This window comes from Onychostruthus taczanowskii, unplaced genomic scaffold (assembly GCF_017590055.1).
Source record: "Onychostruthus taczanowskii isolate IOZ18803 unplaced genomic scaffold, ASM1759005v1 scaffold114, whole genome shotgun sequence".
NCBI classification, from domain to species: Eukaryota; Metazoa; Chordata; class Aves; order Passeriformes; family Passeridae; genus Onychostruthus; species Onychostruthus taczanowskii.
This window is the reverse complement of record NW_024498074.1, coordinates 37-13436: the sequence shown is the minus strand read 5'-3', so window position 1 is coordinate 13436 and position 13400 is coordinate 37. Positions and strand designations below refer to the sequence as shown.

The following is a 13400-nucleotide window of genomic DNA, read 5'->3' as shown; positions in this document are numbered from 1 at the left end:
TCTCGTGGAGGCTCAGCAGAGCTGTGTGAACAGTCTTGAGCGAGTCCTTCAATCTGTGGCTGTTTGCAGATGGTTTTTTGCCAAGCAGGGCCTCACCTGAGCATCAGCACAGCTGATGGAATAGAGGTGTCTAAGTGAAACCCAAAGATTTGCCCTAGCTTTTAGCCCCAGCTAAATAAGGCTGGGCAGCTGCTTTGGAACTTGGGGTTTTTTTGAGCCACATTTGTCTTTTTAATTCAACTAACCAGATGTGACTCAAATCTGAATCCTTCTTGTGTTGTCAAACACGTTGTGGGATATCTCTGTTCAAGGCTGCTCTGTTCTTGCACATCCATAGATTTTCCCTCATGGAGAGCTGTTTTGACAGAGGGATGGTTGGGCTTTTTGTGTGAACAGTCAATCAGACTTGCACTGCTGGAGCCTCAGCTTTACTCCTTTGGTTTGGCTTCGATCCAGGCCACCAATCTCATCACTAAGAAGGAATTACTGACGGCAGATCCTGACACAGGTGACAAACAGCTGGTCTATGAGATAACAACCGGTCCCAGAAATGGCCATGTGGAGAACAAGCTGAAGCCAGGGACAGCTGTGACCACCTTTACCCAGGGTATGGAGCTGGGCTGTGCCCTGCTGCTTTTTTTCCATCACTTGATTCAGTTTGTTAAAATAAGGAAAAAAAAATAGGTGGGAGGGGAGAAAACCAAGGGGCAGACCTCCAAAGCATGTCGAAAATAAGCATTGAACTTTGCTGTCAGTTGCAGAAATCCTGTCATTTCTTAGAGACACCAACCTGTGTCCTGTAGGTTGTCCCAGGTTCTCCAGGCTGGTTAGAGCTGGAGATGTGACCTGGTCAGCAAAGAGGGGTTGTGGATCTTGCAAGTGCATCTGGCAGAGGTGCAGCCAGCTGTGCAGAGGCAGCAATGTGGGGGAAGCTGACTCTTGCAGGGAGCTGAGGAGGGGGTAACTGCTTCCTGTGCCACTGGGATCCCCAGTCCCAGCAGATCCACGCTGCTCATCTGCAAAGCTGCCTTTGGATTCCTGTGTTGACTCACTGGATGTTCCCTGCTGGCAGAGGATGTGAACCAGGGCCTCGTTCGGTACGTGATGCACGAGGAGAAGGTTCAGGAGACCACGGACAGCTTCCAGTTCCTGGTGAAGGATGCCAAACCCAACGTGGTCAGCGGCAACGTCTTCCACATCCAGTGGTCCCTCCTCAGCTTTACTCAGACCAGGTAAGGGCCGTGAGGGTCACAGCATTTGGCTGTGTGGGGAGCTCTTACCCGAGCTCCCTACAGCGTGGGAAGGAAATTCTGCCAGTGAGGAGAGGGGCCTGCCAGGCTGAACCACGGAGCAGCTGCCCGGTTATCGCCGTGCCTCGGATTTTCCACGGAGGCCACGCTCACCCTGAGTGCGTGCCGCTCAGTGTCACACACACACACACGCAGGGTTTGCTCCCCAGCCTGTTCCTTGTGTGTGCTTCATCCCTTTCCAGCTACAAGGTCAGGGAGAGCGCTGGCTCCGTGAGCGTCACCGTGAGGCGGGTGGGGAACCTCAACCAGTACAGCATCGTCCTGTGCCGCACCGAGCAGGGAACAGCCGCCGCTGGATCCGGATCGCGGCCCGGAGAGCAGGACTACGTGGAGTACGCGGGGCAGGTGGGTGGGCACGCAGCCAAGGGAAGGCCTCACCGTGCCTGCCACGAATCCCAGAGGAAAGAATGGATGACAAGTGACAAAAACACCAAGGAGAGTGTGTTCTGTTAGTAAAGTCAGGAGGTTATTTGCTGTTGGAAGAGGGCAGGGTGAGACAGGAAGGACGGGGAGCTCCAGACGGCAGTCCCAGGACAGCAGCCGGCTCGCTGCCTTGCAGGTGCAGTTCGAGGAGCGGGAGGACACCAAGGCCTGCACCATCGCCATCAACGACGACGACGTGTTCGAGGGCACGGAGAGCTTTTCCGTGGAGCTCAGCATGCCCGCCTACGCCCTGCTGGGCAACGTCACCCGGGCCACCGTCACCATCGCGGACCCCGAGGACGAGCCCACGCTGCAGTTCGACAGGAGCACGTTCCGCGTCAGCGAGAGCGCCGGCTTCCTCTCGGCTCCCGTGCAAAGGAAAGGTGGGTCGGGCCGTGCTGAGCCCCGTGGAAGGGACACGTGCAGAGGGGGAACCCCTGGGCTTTGCCTGCTTATGGTTTTGGGGCCTTCTGAGATGTTTTGGAAGAGGCTCTACGGCACAACTGCAACGACAAGCAACGCACGGGGCAGCGGTGTTTATTTTTTTAACCTTTCTTGTCTCTGCTGTTAAAGCTTCTTGGGTTTGGATTTGTTTCAGCTCCCAGCACGAGCAGGAGCAAACCTTTGTATTTGTTTGCTACTTCTCTGTGATCTAGACAGTGTTTTGTGTGGGCCCTGTCAGCGGGCTGTGTGTTCTTTAATAGGAAAGTGCCACTGATTTCCTGAGTGTGGGTTAGGAGCATGCCTGGAAGTCACGTCGAAGCCAGCTGCTATCCAAGTTCAGCATTTCATTCCTCATCCTCTTCTCCAAATGCTGCTTTATTATTTCAGTGAACAGTGTCTCCACCAAGTATTTCCCCAGACCTATGGAGTTTTCCTGTTGCTTCCTAGGGGATGCCAGCAGCACTGTGTCTGCCATCTGCTACACCGTCCCCAAATCAGCCAGGGGCAGCAGCCTTTACATGCTGGAATCCGGCTCCGACTTCAAGTCCCGGGGGCTGTCGGATGAGAACCGCCTCGTGTTGGGGCCGGGTGTCACCGTGGTGACCTGTGATGTCACCCTGATCGATGACAGCGAATATGAAGAGGACGAGGAGTTTGAGGTGGTGCTGGCTGACGCCTCGGACAACGCCCGCCTTGGCAGCCGGGCTTCAGCCAGCGTGGTCATCGCCGGTCCCAACGACGCCTCCACGGTGTTCCTGGGGAATGCCACCTTCACTGTCAGCGAGGCTGCAGGTGAGCAGCAGGGGGCTGTGGTGGGATGCTCCCTGTAGAAGCTTTCACCACGAAGAGGTGTCAGAAGGAGGGGTTCAGGGCACAGCAGAATTTCACAGATGTGCTGCAGAGGGGCTCTGTGCTTCCTTCTGTGCCGAGGGGGAGGCTGGGGCAGGAGCAGCGCTGAAGGGAAAGGGGTGGGCTTGTAGAACGTGGCTGCTCTCTCAGTTTGTTCTCTCTCACGTGCATCTGGTGCTGCAGGACACATTGAGATCCCAGTGCTCCGGCAGGGACCTGACCTCTCCACGCCCACGTCGGTGTGGTGTGCCACTCGGACATCAGACCCGCCCTCGGCCAGCCCGGGAGTCGATTATGTCCCCAGCTCCAGGAAAATAGAGTTCAGGCCAGGCAAGACAGAAGAGGTGAGGAGCCACTTGGACTCCTGCTGGTCTGCTTTGCCTGACAACACTTGTCTTGTGTTTCTGTGCATATCTGCAGTTGGTTTTGAAAATCCTCTCAGGGCCACTTGAGAACTGTTAATGATTCTGCTGGGCACAGAGTCCCCATCCCTTCAGCTCTCCAGCCTGGAGAGGTTTGATCGTGCCACCTCTTCCAGGACTAGGATGGCTGCCTGTTCTCTGAAATGATACGCTGGCTTTATAACAAACATTCTTTACATTGATTAATGGACTCAGAAAACATAATGACATAATGGCTTTACACTAGACTCCCAAATGTGAGTGCTGGGAAGGATGAAAGCCTTGTATGTCTAACAGCAGGAATTCCACTTTCCTCCCAGTTCTGCCCCCTGACAATCCTGGATGATGCTCAGTACCCAGTGATAGAAGGCCTGGAGACATTTGTTGTTTACCTCAGCTCCCCCCACGGAGCCGAGCTGGCAAAGCCATTCCAAGCCATCGTGGCCATCAATGACATCTTCCAGGACGGTAAGTTATCCCTGGCAGCTGTGTCTGCTCCCTTCCCCTTGGCTCCCTGTGCATTCCCAGCACTGCCTGGCTCCGTTTCTGCCCCCCTGCAGTGCCCAGCATGCAGTTCACCAAGGACACCTACACGGCCAAGGAGAAGGAGGGGACCCTGCACATCCCCATCTTCCGCGCGGGGGACCTGAGCTACGAGTCGTCCGTCAGGTGCTACACCCGGAGCCAGACAGCACAGGTCATGGAGGACTTCACCGAGAGGAGGGATGCAGAGGAGTCTCGCATCACTTTCCTCAAAGGGGAGAAGGTGAGCTGGACCTGCCTCGTGGGGGAGAGAAGAACCAGTGCTGGGAGAGGTCACATCTCCCCCTCGGCCCTGTGTCACCAGAGGGAGGTGGCAGACTGGGCCAGGCGGGTTTCAGATGATGCAAATTCTTGTCCTGGCAATGTGACCCGCTCTGAAGGGGTTGGGTGTTTTGTGATTAAACTGGTTAAATTGTCAAATGCAAATCTGATGCATCAGGAGGACTCAGGAATGTTGTACAGAGAGCTGTGGGTTTGGGGAAGGAGATGCTTGGGCTGCTGTGTCTCATCATGTAACAGCGTGGTTGGTCCACACTGAAGGAGCAGCCCTAAAAATAGAAGGGTTTTTTTCCAGGATGGACAGCACTCTGATGTGCAACCCTGGATAGGGAAGTGCAGCCTGGCCTTTATCAGATTTATCAGAGTTTGCTGCTTTCTCATCTTCACTTGGCTTTAGGTGAAGAACTGCAGTGTTCACATCAGTGACGACTCTGCCTTCGAACCAGAAGAGCAGTTCCAGGTTTATCTGGGGAGCCCCCTTGGAAACCACTGGAGTGGAGCTAGGATTGGGAAGATGGACATGGCAACCATAACCATCACCAATGATGAAGATGGTGAGTGAGGCTGCTCAGCAAGGATGCCTGGGGGTTCCCAGGAGTCAGCACAGTCCCATCAGTGTGGGTGCGTTTGATGCCGTGGTCACAGCCCTGTGTGCAGGTCACTGCTGTGCCCTGGGCTGGACTGAAGGGAAAGGGTTGGATAAGAGAGCTTGGACCCATCACCTCTCCTCCTTCCCATTCCCCTGCAGCTGCAGCTGCTGTGCTTCCCCTGGGAGATGTTCCTCTCCCTCCACAGCAGCACAGCCTGGAGAGATCTCTGGGGGAGAAGAGGGATGCCAGGTCCCTGTGGCGTGACAGCCAGCAGGGGTGTGAGAGGCAGGGATGGGAGAATCATTTGCCATCCTCTGCAGCCCAACACCCTCCTTAGTTTTTTGCCCTAAGTCACACCCAAGCCTTTCCGGCCCCTGCTCTGCGGAGCCCCTTGCCCTGAAGGAGCGCGGGTGAACCCGAAAGGAGCTGAGCTGGACCAGCCGGGGGTGCCAAATCCGGGGCTCTTCCCTCCCTGCTGTCCCCGCAGCCCCCACCATCGAGTTCGAGGAGGCGGCGTACCAGGTGCGGGAGCCGCCGGGCCCCGAGGCAGTGGCGGTGCTGAGCGTCCCGGTGGTGCGCAGGGGCGACCACAACAGGACTTCCAGGGTGCGCTGCAGCACCCGCGACGGATCGGCGCAGGCCGGCGTGGATTACTACCCCAAGAGCCGCGTGCTCAAGTTCAGCCCAGGTAAAGGGGCCTCGCGGGGAGGGCTGGACGGAGCACCCAGGGGATTTGGGGAAAGCCGCTTTTTTTTGGGAAGCTTGCTGTAATTTTAGCTGGCGTGTTAAACGAAGGGTGATAGGACCGGAGGAAGGAGCACAGGCGCCTGGCAGAGTGAAGTCCTCCTCAGGGAGTGTAGGGCTGTGTGTGAGCACCTGAGACCACGGTGCTGGATCAAGAAGCCCTCACCAAACAGCCCTGCACACCGGTCTGAGGGAGAGGAGGGATGGGAATGTGCTTTGCATGCCAGATTTTTCCTCCAGACAGCTAATACAAGACAGTCATTATTAATGCTCAGTCGGCATCTGCTAGTAAATCTATCACCGGATCGATTGGATCAGTTGTCATAGCTGGAGTTTTATGTTTATAGTAGGCTCCTCTGGGTAAATTATTAGCAGCAATGAGTGGAAATAAAATTTATAATGTGTATTTTATCATAATGTCTCCATGGTCACAGTGTAGAGCAGCTGCACAGGGTTTGGATGAGGACTTCAGAGCAGTCTCTGCTGATGAATCACCTTCCCTCTGTTTTTCCTGCACTCGACCCCCCAGGTGTGGCCCACATCATGTTCAAGGTGGAGATCATGTCCAACGAGGACCGGGAATGGCACGAGTCCTTTTCTCTGGTGCTGGGCCCAGATGATCCTGTGGAAGCAGTTCTTGGAGACATCAGCACTGCCACAGTGACCATTTTGGATCAGGAGGCAGCAGGGAGCCTGATTCTCCCAGCACCTCCCGTGGTGAGTGGATGTGATTTAGCGCCCTTCCAGTACGGACTGGAAGCCGCAGTGGGATTTTGGAAATAAAATGTAGGGCTGCAGTGACAATGTGGGAGGGAAGGACAGCATTTTTCAGCCTCTTCCCCAGCCCCGGCTGAGCGCTGCCCTCGTGCCTCCGCACAGGTCGTCACCCTGGCCGACTACGACCGCGTGGAAGAAGTGACCAAGGAGGGCGCCAAGAAATCCCCCTCCCCGGGCTACCCCCTCGTCTGTGTCACTCCCTGTGACCCTCACTTCCCCAAGTACGCCCTGATGAAGGAGCGCTGTGCCGAGGCCGGCATCAACCAGTCTTCCATCCAGTTCAGCTGGGAAGTGGCCGCCCCCACGGACGGCAACGGAGCCCGGTCGCCTTTCGAGACCATCACGGACAACACGCCCTTCACCAGCGTCAACCACAGGGTACACAGAGATTCCAGCCTTGGAGCTGGGACTTGCTGGGAGGCCTGGGTGTTTGGGTTTAGAAAACTGAGCGCTGTTTTCCCGTAAGCCTGCTGGAAGCACCAGTGGTTTCCCCCTCCTCGTTCCCTCAGGTGCTGGACAGCATCTACTTCAGCCGGCGGTTCCACGTGCGCTGCGTGGCCAAGGCTGTGGACAAGGCCGGCCACGTGGGGACCCCCCTGAGGAGCAACGTGGTGACCATAGGCACAGACAGTGCCATCTGTCACACGCCCGTGGTGGCGGGGACAGCCCGAGGGTTCCAGGCACAATCCTTCATTGCCACGCTCAAGTACCTGGATGTGAAGCACAAGGAGCATCCCAACAGGTATGAGGTTGGAGAAGGGGGAGTGCAGCCCTTCCCAGCCCCACCCCTGGGCTTACAGAGGTGCCTTGGCTCACAAGCACGTTGTCTGTGAGAAAGCACATCCCTCCTGCAGCGTGGGTTCCTGCTCCCACTCTCTCCTCACACCCTGCTCAGCTGAGGGGGTGCCCTTCCCCTCAGCAGCTGGGATTTGGGGGGACATCTTAAAGCTGTGCTGCTGTGGGGATCCTGTGCCTGCCAGGCTGCTCTGTTCTGCTGTCTCACGTGCTGCTTGTTCCAGGATCCACATCTCAGTGCAGATCCCCCACCAGGATGGGATGCTGCCCCTCATCTCCACGCTGCCGCTGCACAACCTGCATTTCCTCCTCTCCGAGTCCATCTACAGGCACCAGCACGTCTGCTCCAACCTGGTCACTGCCAGGGACCTCAGAGGCATCTCAGGTAACCTTCAAGGCCAGCCTTTGCCAACGTGGAAGCCTGGAAAGAAATGCAGAGAGGGAGGCTTTTTCTTCCTCTGGGCTGTCTTGACACGATGAAAATAGCAATGAATCTTCCTGGTCTCAGAGCAGTGACCAGAGTTGCCCCATTCCAGGTGGGATTCCAGTCATGGGAATGTTTGAGGTGGTAGGTTTACGTTGTGCTGGTGATTTTCTGCTTTTCAAATCATTCTTGTGATATCCTCCTGGGTGGAGAGGGATGTGCAGGGCTGGATCACTGTGTCTGGGTCACTGAGGTCTCCTGCGAGGCAACAAAATGAATTCACTGCTGAAGGAAATGTCAGAGCTGGAAAGAACAGGCAGATTGTGTCTCTGACACTCCAGGGAATTAAGTCCATGCTAGATCCAGGCAGGATCTTGTACTTCATTCTGATAATTCCATACTCTACCCCTTCCTCATTTCTTCAAGGTTAACTTCAGCCTCGAATCAGTAGGTCCCTAAGTTTGATTTTTTTAGGATGCTTGCCCCATTCCTGTAACATTTTCCCCCATGAAGACCTGAGCATGTCCAGGATAAGGAAGGGAGAGGAGCTCCCACAGTTCAGGAGTGAAGCAACACCTCGGCACGCGGCCTGGGGCAGTTTGGAGGGCTCAGTGTCCTGCTTTGTGTCCCTCAGAGGCAGGATTCCTGGGGGAGGTGGCCCGGGACAGCTCCGTGCTGGGCCCGGGCTACGAGCGGCCCTACCAGCTGGACCCCGCGGTGAGGGAGCCCAAGAGCATCCAGCTGTACCAGCACCTCAACCTCAAGAGCTGCATCTGGACCTTCGACGCCTACTACGACATGACCGAATTAATCGACGTCTGTGGGGGCTCCGTCACTGCTGACTTCCAGGTGGGAGCCCATCCCCAGCTCTCCCACCTGGCCCAGATCTCCCTCAGCTCTCAGGAAAAGCTCTGCCTTGCACCTGTGTGTGGTTGCTGCTGTGCTCTGTACAGGTGGAGCGTGGCTTTTCTGGAAGAGAACAGTTCTCTGTGCATTTATTTCGTTTATTTTCCTGGTGGTATCACCAGGTTTTATTCTCTTCATCTTCAGAGCACCAGGAAAATATTTGTTTTTTTAATGTTTTTTTAATGTATGGCCATACTGGAAATACAAAACCTTCTCAGCTGGGCTCTCTGTTGTAATTTTGGCCGTGTTCTCAGCCAATAGAAATCAGCCAAGGACAGAGCAGAGGCAGCTCAGTCCATGCTCTACAACAGAGCGAGGCACAAGGATATTTTAACTCATTTCCTAATTAACAGGCTGGCAGCCCAAAAGCCAGAAATGTTCCTCTCTAAATGAGTGGCTTTCACTATTTGAGGTGTCTCACTGCCCTCCCGTGGCTGCATTATCCATGTGCAGCCCGCTCCATCTCCCCTAAGCCCTTGCATTAAATTCCCAGGCACATTGCTAGGACCAGGATCATCTCTTTTAATTCCTGCCAGCCTGGATCGCTTCATTAAGTTTCCCTTTATAGCTCCAATTGTTTGCACAAGCCCAGAGAAGCTACTTGGCCTGAACAGCTGCCCAGTGGAGCATGTGGAGCCTGGCACCAGCCGGGCTGGAACATCTCCCTGAATTCTCCGGAGCCTGCAAAGTGCTGCTGCACTCTGCAGATAACAAATGGAGAGCTCTGGGAGGCCTGAGCAAGCAGAATTGCTGATTTTTAATTCACAGCCTTGGAAACTGTGGGGGGCTTTGAGGTGTGACCCCCTTTTTGGGGTTTTATTGCCAGGTGAGGGACTCTGCCCAGTCCTTCCTGACAGTCCACGTGCCTCTCTACGTGTCCTACATCTACGTGACGGCGCCGAGGGGCTGGGCTTCCCTGGAGCACCACACGGAGATGGAGTTCTCCTTCTTCTACGACACCGTTCTCTGGAGGACAGGTGAGCCTGGGGCACTCCGAGGGCTGTGGAAGAAGTGCCTCCTTCATGTTTTTCCCTTAGCTCCTGCACTGCCCCCGGAGTCCTGAGGGACCGGGCACTCGGAATATTCCTCCTTTATGCTTGGCGGGGCTTAGGCAGCCGGTGGGTGAGGGAGGAAGCGTGCAGCTGGCTCCCTGGGGGATGATCCCGAGGAAACCCTGCCTGTGGGAGGTCTCCCAAAGGCTCCTGGGGCTGGCAGAGGCCAGCGGAGGAGCGAGCGTGCCGCTGTGCTTGCAGGGATCCAGACGGACAGCGTGCTCTCGGCCCGGCTGCAGATAATCCGCATCTACATCCGCGACGACGGCCGGCTCGTCATCGAGTTCAGGACACAGGCCAAGTTCAGGGGTGAGGGCAGGGATCCTGGCAGGGACACCAGCCAGGGTCACACACAGCTCTGCTCTGGCAGCACGGCCCGCAGAACGAGTCCCTGTCCCCGCCAGGAGCCCCTCTGTGCTGAGGTGCATGACGATGACATGGGGCCTCTGTTCCCTGTCACCTCCTTGTCCTTCCCAGGGCTGTTTGTCATGGAGCACCACAGCCTGCCAGATGTCAGGTCCTCCTTGATGACTCCAGAGCACCTGGGAGGGATCGAATTTGACCTGCAGCTGCTGTGGAGTGCTCAGACCTTTGACTCTCCCTACCAGCTCTGGAGAGCAACCAGCTCCTACAACAGGTGAGGGCTGGGGGTCCAGTCCCCCTCAGCAGCTTCCCACAGCACCACGTTCTCCCTGGCCACCTCCAGCAGCCACAGCAGTAGTCTGGAATGCTCAGGAGCTTGGCCAGAGCGGGGAGTCGCTGTCAGGGCTGGAGCACTGTTCTACTGAGAGAAAAATCAGCTCAGCTTCTTGTAAAGGAATTTTCCCAGCCATGAAGCCTGTGGATAGGCTGATCCCAGAGGTGACAGCGCATTTCAGGAGGTCACGTTTGTCCCTCGGGGACTGCTGGGTGACATTGCCGGGGCAAGGCAGAGGCGCTGCCCTGGGTGAAGAGCTCAGAGCTCTGCTTGGTGACTGCAGGGTCTCCTCCTGTCTGTTCCCAGGAAGGATTACTCCGGAGAATACACCATCCTCCTGATCCCCTGCACGGTGCAGCCCACGCAGCCGTGGGCAGAGCCTGGAGACAAGCCCCTGCCCTGCACGGCCCACGCTCCCGAGCGGTAAGGAGGCCCCGTCCCCAGGGCAGCAGGGCAGGGCCAGCCCCTTTGGGGTGCACAAACCTCATCTCCCCTTCTTTCCCTCCTTGTGCCAATTCCAGGTTTTTGATCCCGATTGCATTCCAGCAGACAAACCGCCCAGTTCCGGTGGTTTACTCCCTGAACACGGAGTTTCAGCTCTGCAACAACGAGAAGGTTTTTCTCATGGACCCCACCAAATCTGAAATGTCTCTGGCAGAAATGGATTACAAAGGGGCTTTTTCCAAGGGTAGGCTTTACCTCTCCTCTTCTGCTGGTTCCCAGTGTTTTTCCCTTCACAGCTTCCATTTCCTGGAGAGGAAAGGGCAAAACCCAGACGTGGCTTTGCTCTTCCACAGCAACAAATGACATTTTGAGCAGCTTACAGCCCTGTAAAACAACAACATGCTCCGGCACCTTCTTTCGTCACTCCCACCCCCCAGGCCCTTCCCAAACAATCCAAACCCTCCTCAACACAGTCTCACCCGTGGTCTGGCACACTTGGCTCTAGCAGTGTTCCCCTGGCTGGGGGTGGGGGGGATTCCACCTGCCCCTCTTTGTTCCCAGGGCAAATCCTGTACGGGCGCGTGCTCTGGCACCCGGAGCAGAACCTGCACGCCGCGTACAAGCTGCAGCTGGAGAAGGTCTACCTGTGCACGGGCAGGGATGGCTACGTGCCCTTCTTCGACCCCACGGGCACCGTCTACAACGAGGGGCCCCAGTACGGCTGCATCCAGCCCAACAAGTACCTGAAGCACCGATTCCTCCTCCTGGTGAGTGCTCTGCTCCTGCTCCCCGCCCGGGATTTCCTCTGGCAGCGAGCGGGTCCTGACTGCCAAGGGAAGAGGAAAGGAGCGCGCTGGATGTTCAGTCCCGCTGAACACGGGATCGGTTTTTGCCTTTGTCCATGAGTGTTCCTTAATCCGTGCCCACGTGTAGGTGTGGAGATGGGGCATTCGCGTTAGAGCCCTTACCCAGGTGGTGCCCTGCCTCCCAGCCTCTCTTGGGAAAGCAGAGAGCATCCCTCAGGACACGTCTCTGCCTTCCAGGACCGAAGCCAGCCGGAAGTGACGGATAAATATTTCCACGATGTGCCTTTTGACGCCCACTTCGCTTCCGAGCTGTCCGAGTTCCACTCGGTGAGCAGCATGCCCGGAGTTGATGGATTTACTCTCAAGGTGGATGCTCTCTACAAGGTACGTACCCAGTGCATTTGGCAGCCCAGCACGGACTTGTCTGTCCAGGACTTCCCAAACACTTGGTGAATTGTAGGCTCTGGGCCCTCACAATTCAACTCTGACCCAGGAAATGGAGATTAGGATATTATTCTGGTAATTAATTTTTTTGTTCCCCTGAAGCACTCATGAAAAAGCTCTTTAAAAGCTTATTATTCATGTTCCTGAATAAATTACTGCCTCTGGCAAAGGCTGGACACCTCACCGGGTGCTGCAGGTGCTTAGAAAACCCGCTGAGAACTTTGTCAGGCTCAGGACACAAAACACACCAGCTCTTTAACAGCTCTGTCCATGCCTTCTCTTCCTGAAGGTGGAAGCAGGGCACCAGTGGTACCTCCAGGTGATCTACGTGATCGGCCCGGAGGGCACGGCCGGGCCCCGCGTGCAGCGCTCCCTGGCTCGCCGCTGGCAGCGCGGCCGCAGGGACGTGCCCGAGGCGCTGGATCACTCCCTCGTCTACGACAACGAGGGCGACCAGCTGAAGAACGGCACCAACATGAAGTCGCTGCTCTTGGAGAGGGAGGAAGCTGCCGCCGCAGCCTCCTTGTCCCAGGCGGGCGCTTCCCTGGGCAGCGCCTTCGCCGCCCTCGCCCTGCTGCTGCTGGTGCTCTCCGGGATTTGCCTCCTGGCCAGGGAATGCCGCAAGCTGCGGAGGAAGCGGGAGGCTGCCAGGGGCGCTCCCCAGGAGCACCCACTGAACACCAAGGTGGAGCTGTCCCGGGGCGCCCCGCAGGCCGCGGGCAGCCGGTGTTGCACCGTCAGGAACGTTCATCCCCCGAGGGACTACAGCGGCGGCGTCTGCCAGGGGCACGGCAGGAAGGTGAAGCAGGTGAACTTGGAAGTCAAAGTCCACAGCAATTTGCACGACGGCACGGAAGTTTAACGGAGCACACGCGTTGGGAAAAGCTTTTTATAAACTGTAAAATAAAGATAATCCCAAACCGAAAAGCCACGCGGGTGTTTTTTTCAGTCCGGTGAGGAGGGGCAGCTGTCAATTCCCGCTGCTCCTGTGCTGCCGACTTCACTGCATGGCATTGCTGCCCTCTCGGTGCTGCTCCAGCTCTCCCCGGGGCTGGGCAGCGTGAGGAAGCAATCCCTCACCCTCGGGACGTGGGAGCTCTCAGCCAGCCTCTGCGTCCTCTGCAAGAGACTAAAGCTGAAATAAGAACTTCACTCGGGGTGCGCGGGCTGTCCCTCTGCTTACGGTCCCGCTGTCCCTTCCTCTGCTTACGGTCCCCCTCATTCCCCTGGGGCGCGGCGGGCGGGAGCCCCTGGGAGCTGCGGCGCCGGGGAAGGGAATGAGGGACTCAAGGGCTGCTCTGGCCCGGGGGCGCCGCGGCCTCGGGGGCGGTGGAGCGGCGGGGCCGGGCCGGGAGCGCTCCGGGGCGCGGGGCCGTGACCAGCGCTGCAGTGCGCTCCGTGTCCGCCAGAGGGCGCCCTGCGGGTCCCGGGCCCGATGCTGCCTCGATCTCCCGATGAGGCAGAGAAAACAC

General features: G+C 56.9%; 1 protein-coding gene across 1 annotated transcript in view; it reads left to right on the top strand.

Moving 5' to 3' along the window:
- The window catches only part of FRAS1 (Fraser extracellular matrix complex subunit 1), a 103029-nt gene extending 90019 nt beyond the window's left edge, over positions 1-13010 (top strand). The window contains exons 51-73 of the mRNA XM_041427445.1: positions 457-607; positions 1073-1232; positions 1493-1655; positions 1870-2116; positions 2625-2969; positions 3210-3370; positions 3748-3895; positions 3988-4193; positions 4647-4803; positions 5327-5527; positions 6113-6300; positions 6463-6738; positions 6870-7102; positions 7380-7540; positions 8214-8428; positions 9312-9462; positions 9739-9846; positions 10015-10174; positions 10541-10657; positions 10756-10922; positions 11240-11445; positions 11722-11868; positions 12218-13010. Coding sequence (XP_041283379.1) covers positions 457-607; positions 1073-1232; positions 1493-1655; positions 1870-2116; positions 2625-2969; positions 3210-3370; positions 3748-3895; positions 3988-4193; positions 4647-4803; positions 5327-5527; positions 6113-6300; positions 6463-6738; positions 6870-7102; positions 7380-7540; positions 8214-8428; positions 9312-9462; positions 9739-9846; positions 10015-10174; positions 10541-10657; positions 10756-10922; positions 11240-11445; positions 11722-11868; positions 12218-12790 — 4641 coding nt within the window. The 3' untranslated portion in view covers positions 12791-13010. The remainder of the gene's footprint in view (positions 1-456; positions 608-1072; positions 1233-1492; positions 1656-1869; positions 2117-2624; positions 2970-3209; positions 3371-3747; positions 3896-3987; positions 4194-4646; positions 4804-5326; positions 5528-6112; positions 6301-6462; positions 6739-6869; positions 7103-7379; positions 7541-8213; positions 8429-9311; positions 9463-9738; positions 9847-10014; positions 10175-10540; positions 10658-10755; positions 10923-11239; positions 11446-11721; positions 11869-12217) is intronic.
- Positions 13011-13400: the final 390 nt, after the last annotated feature.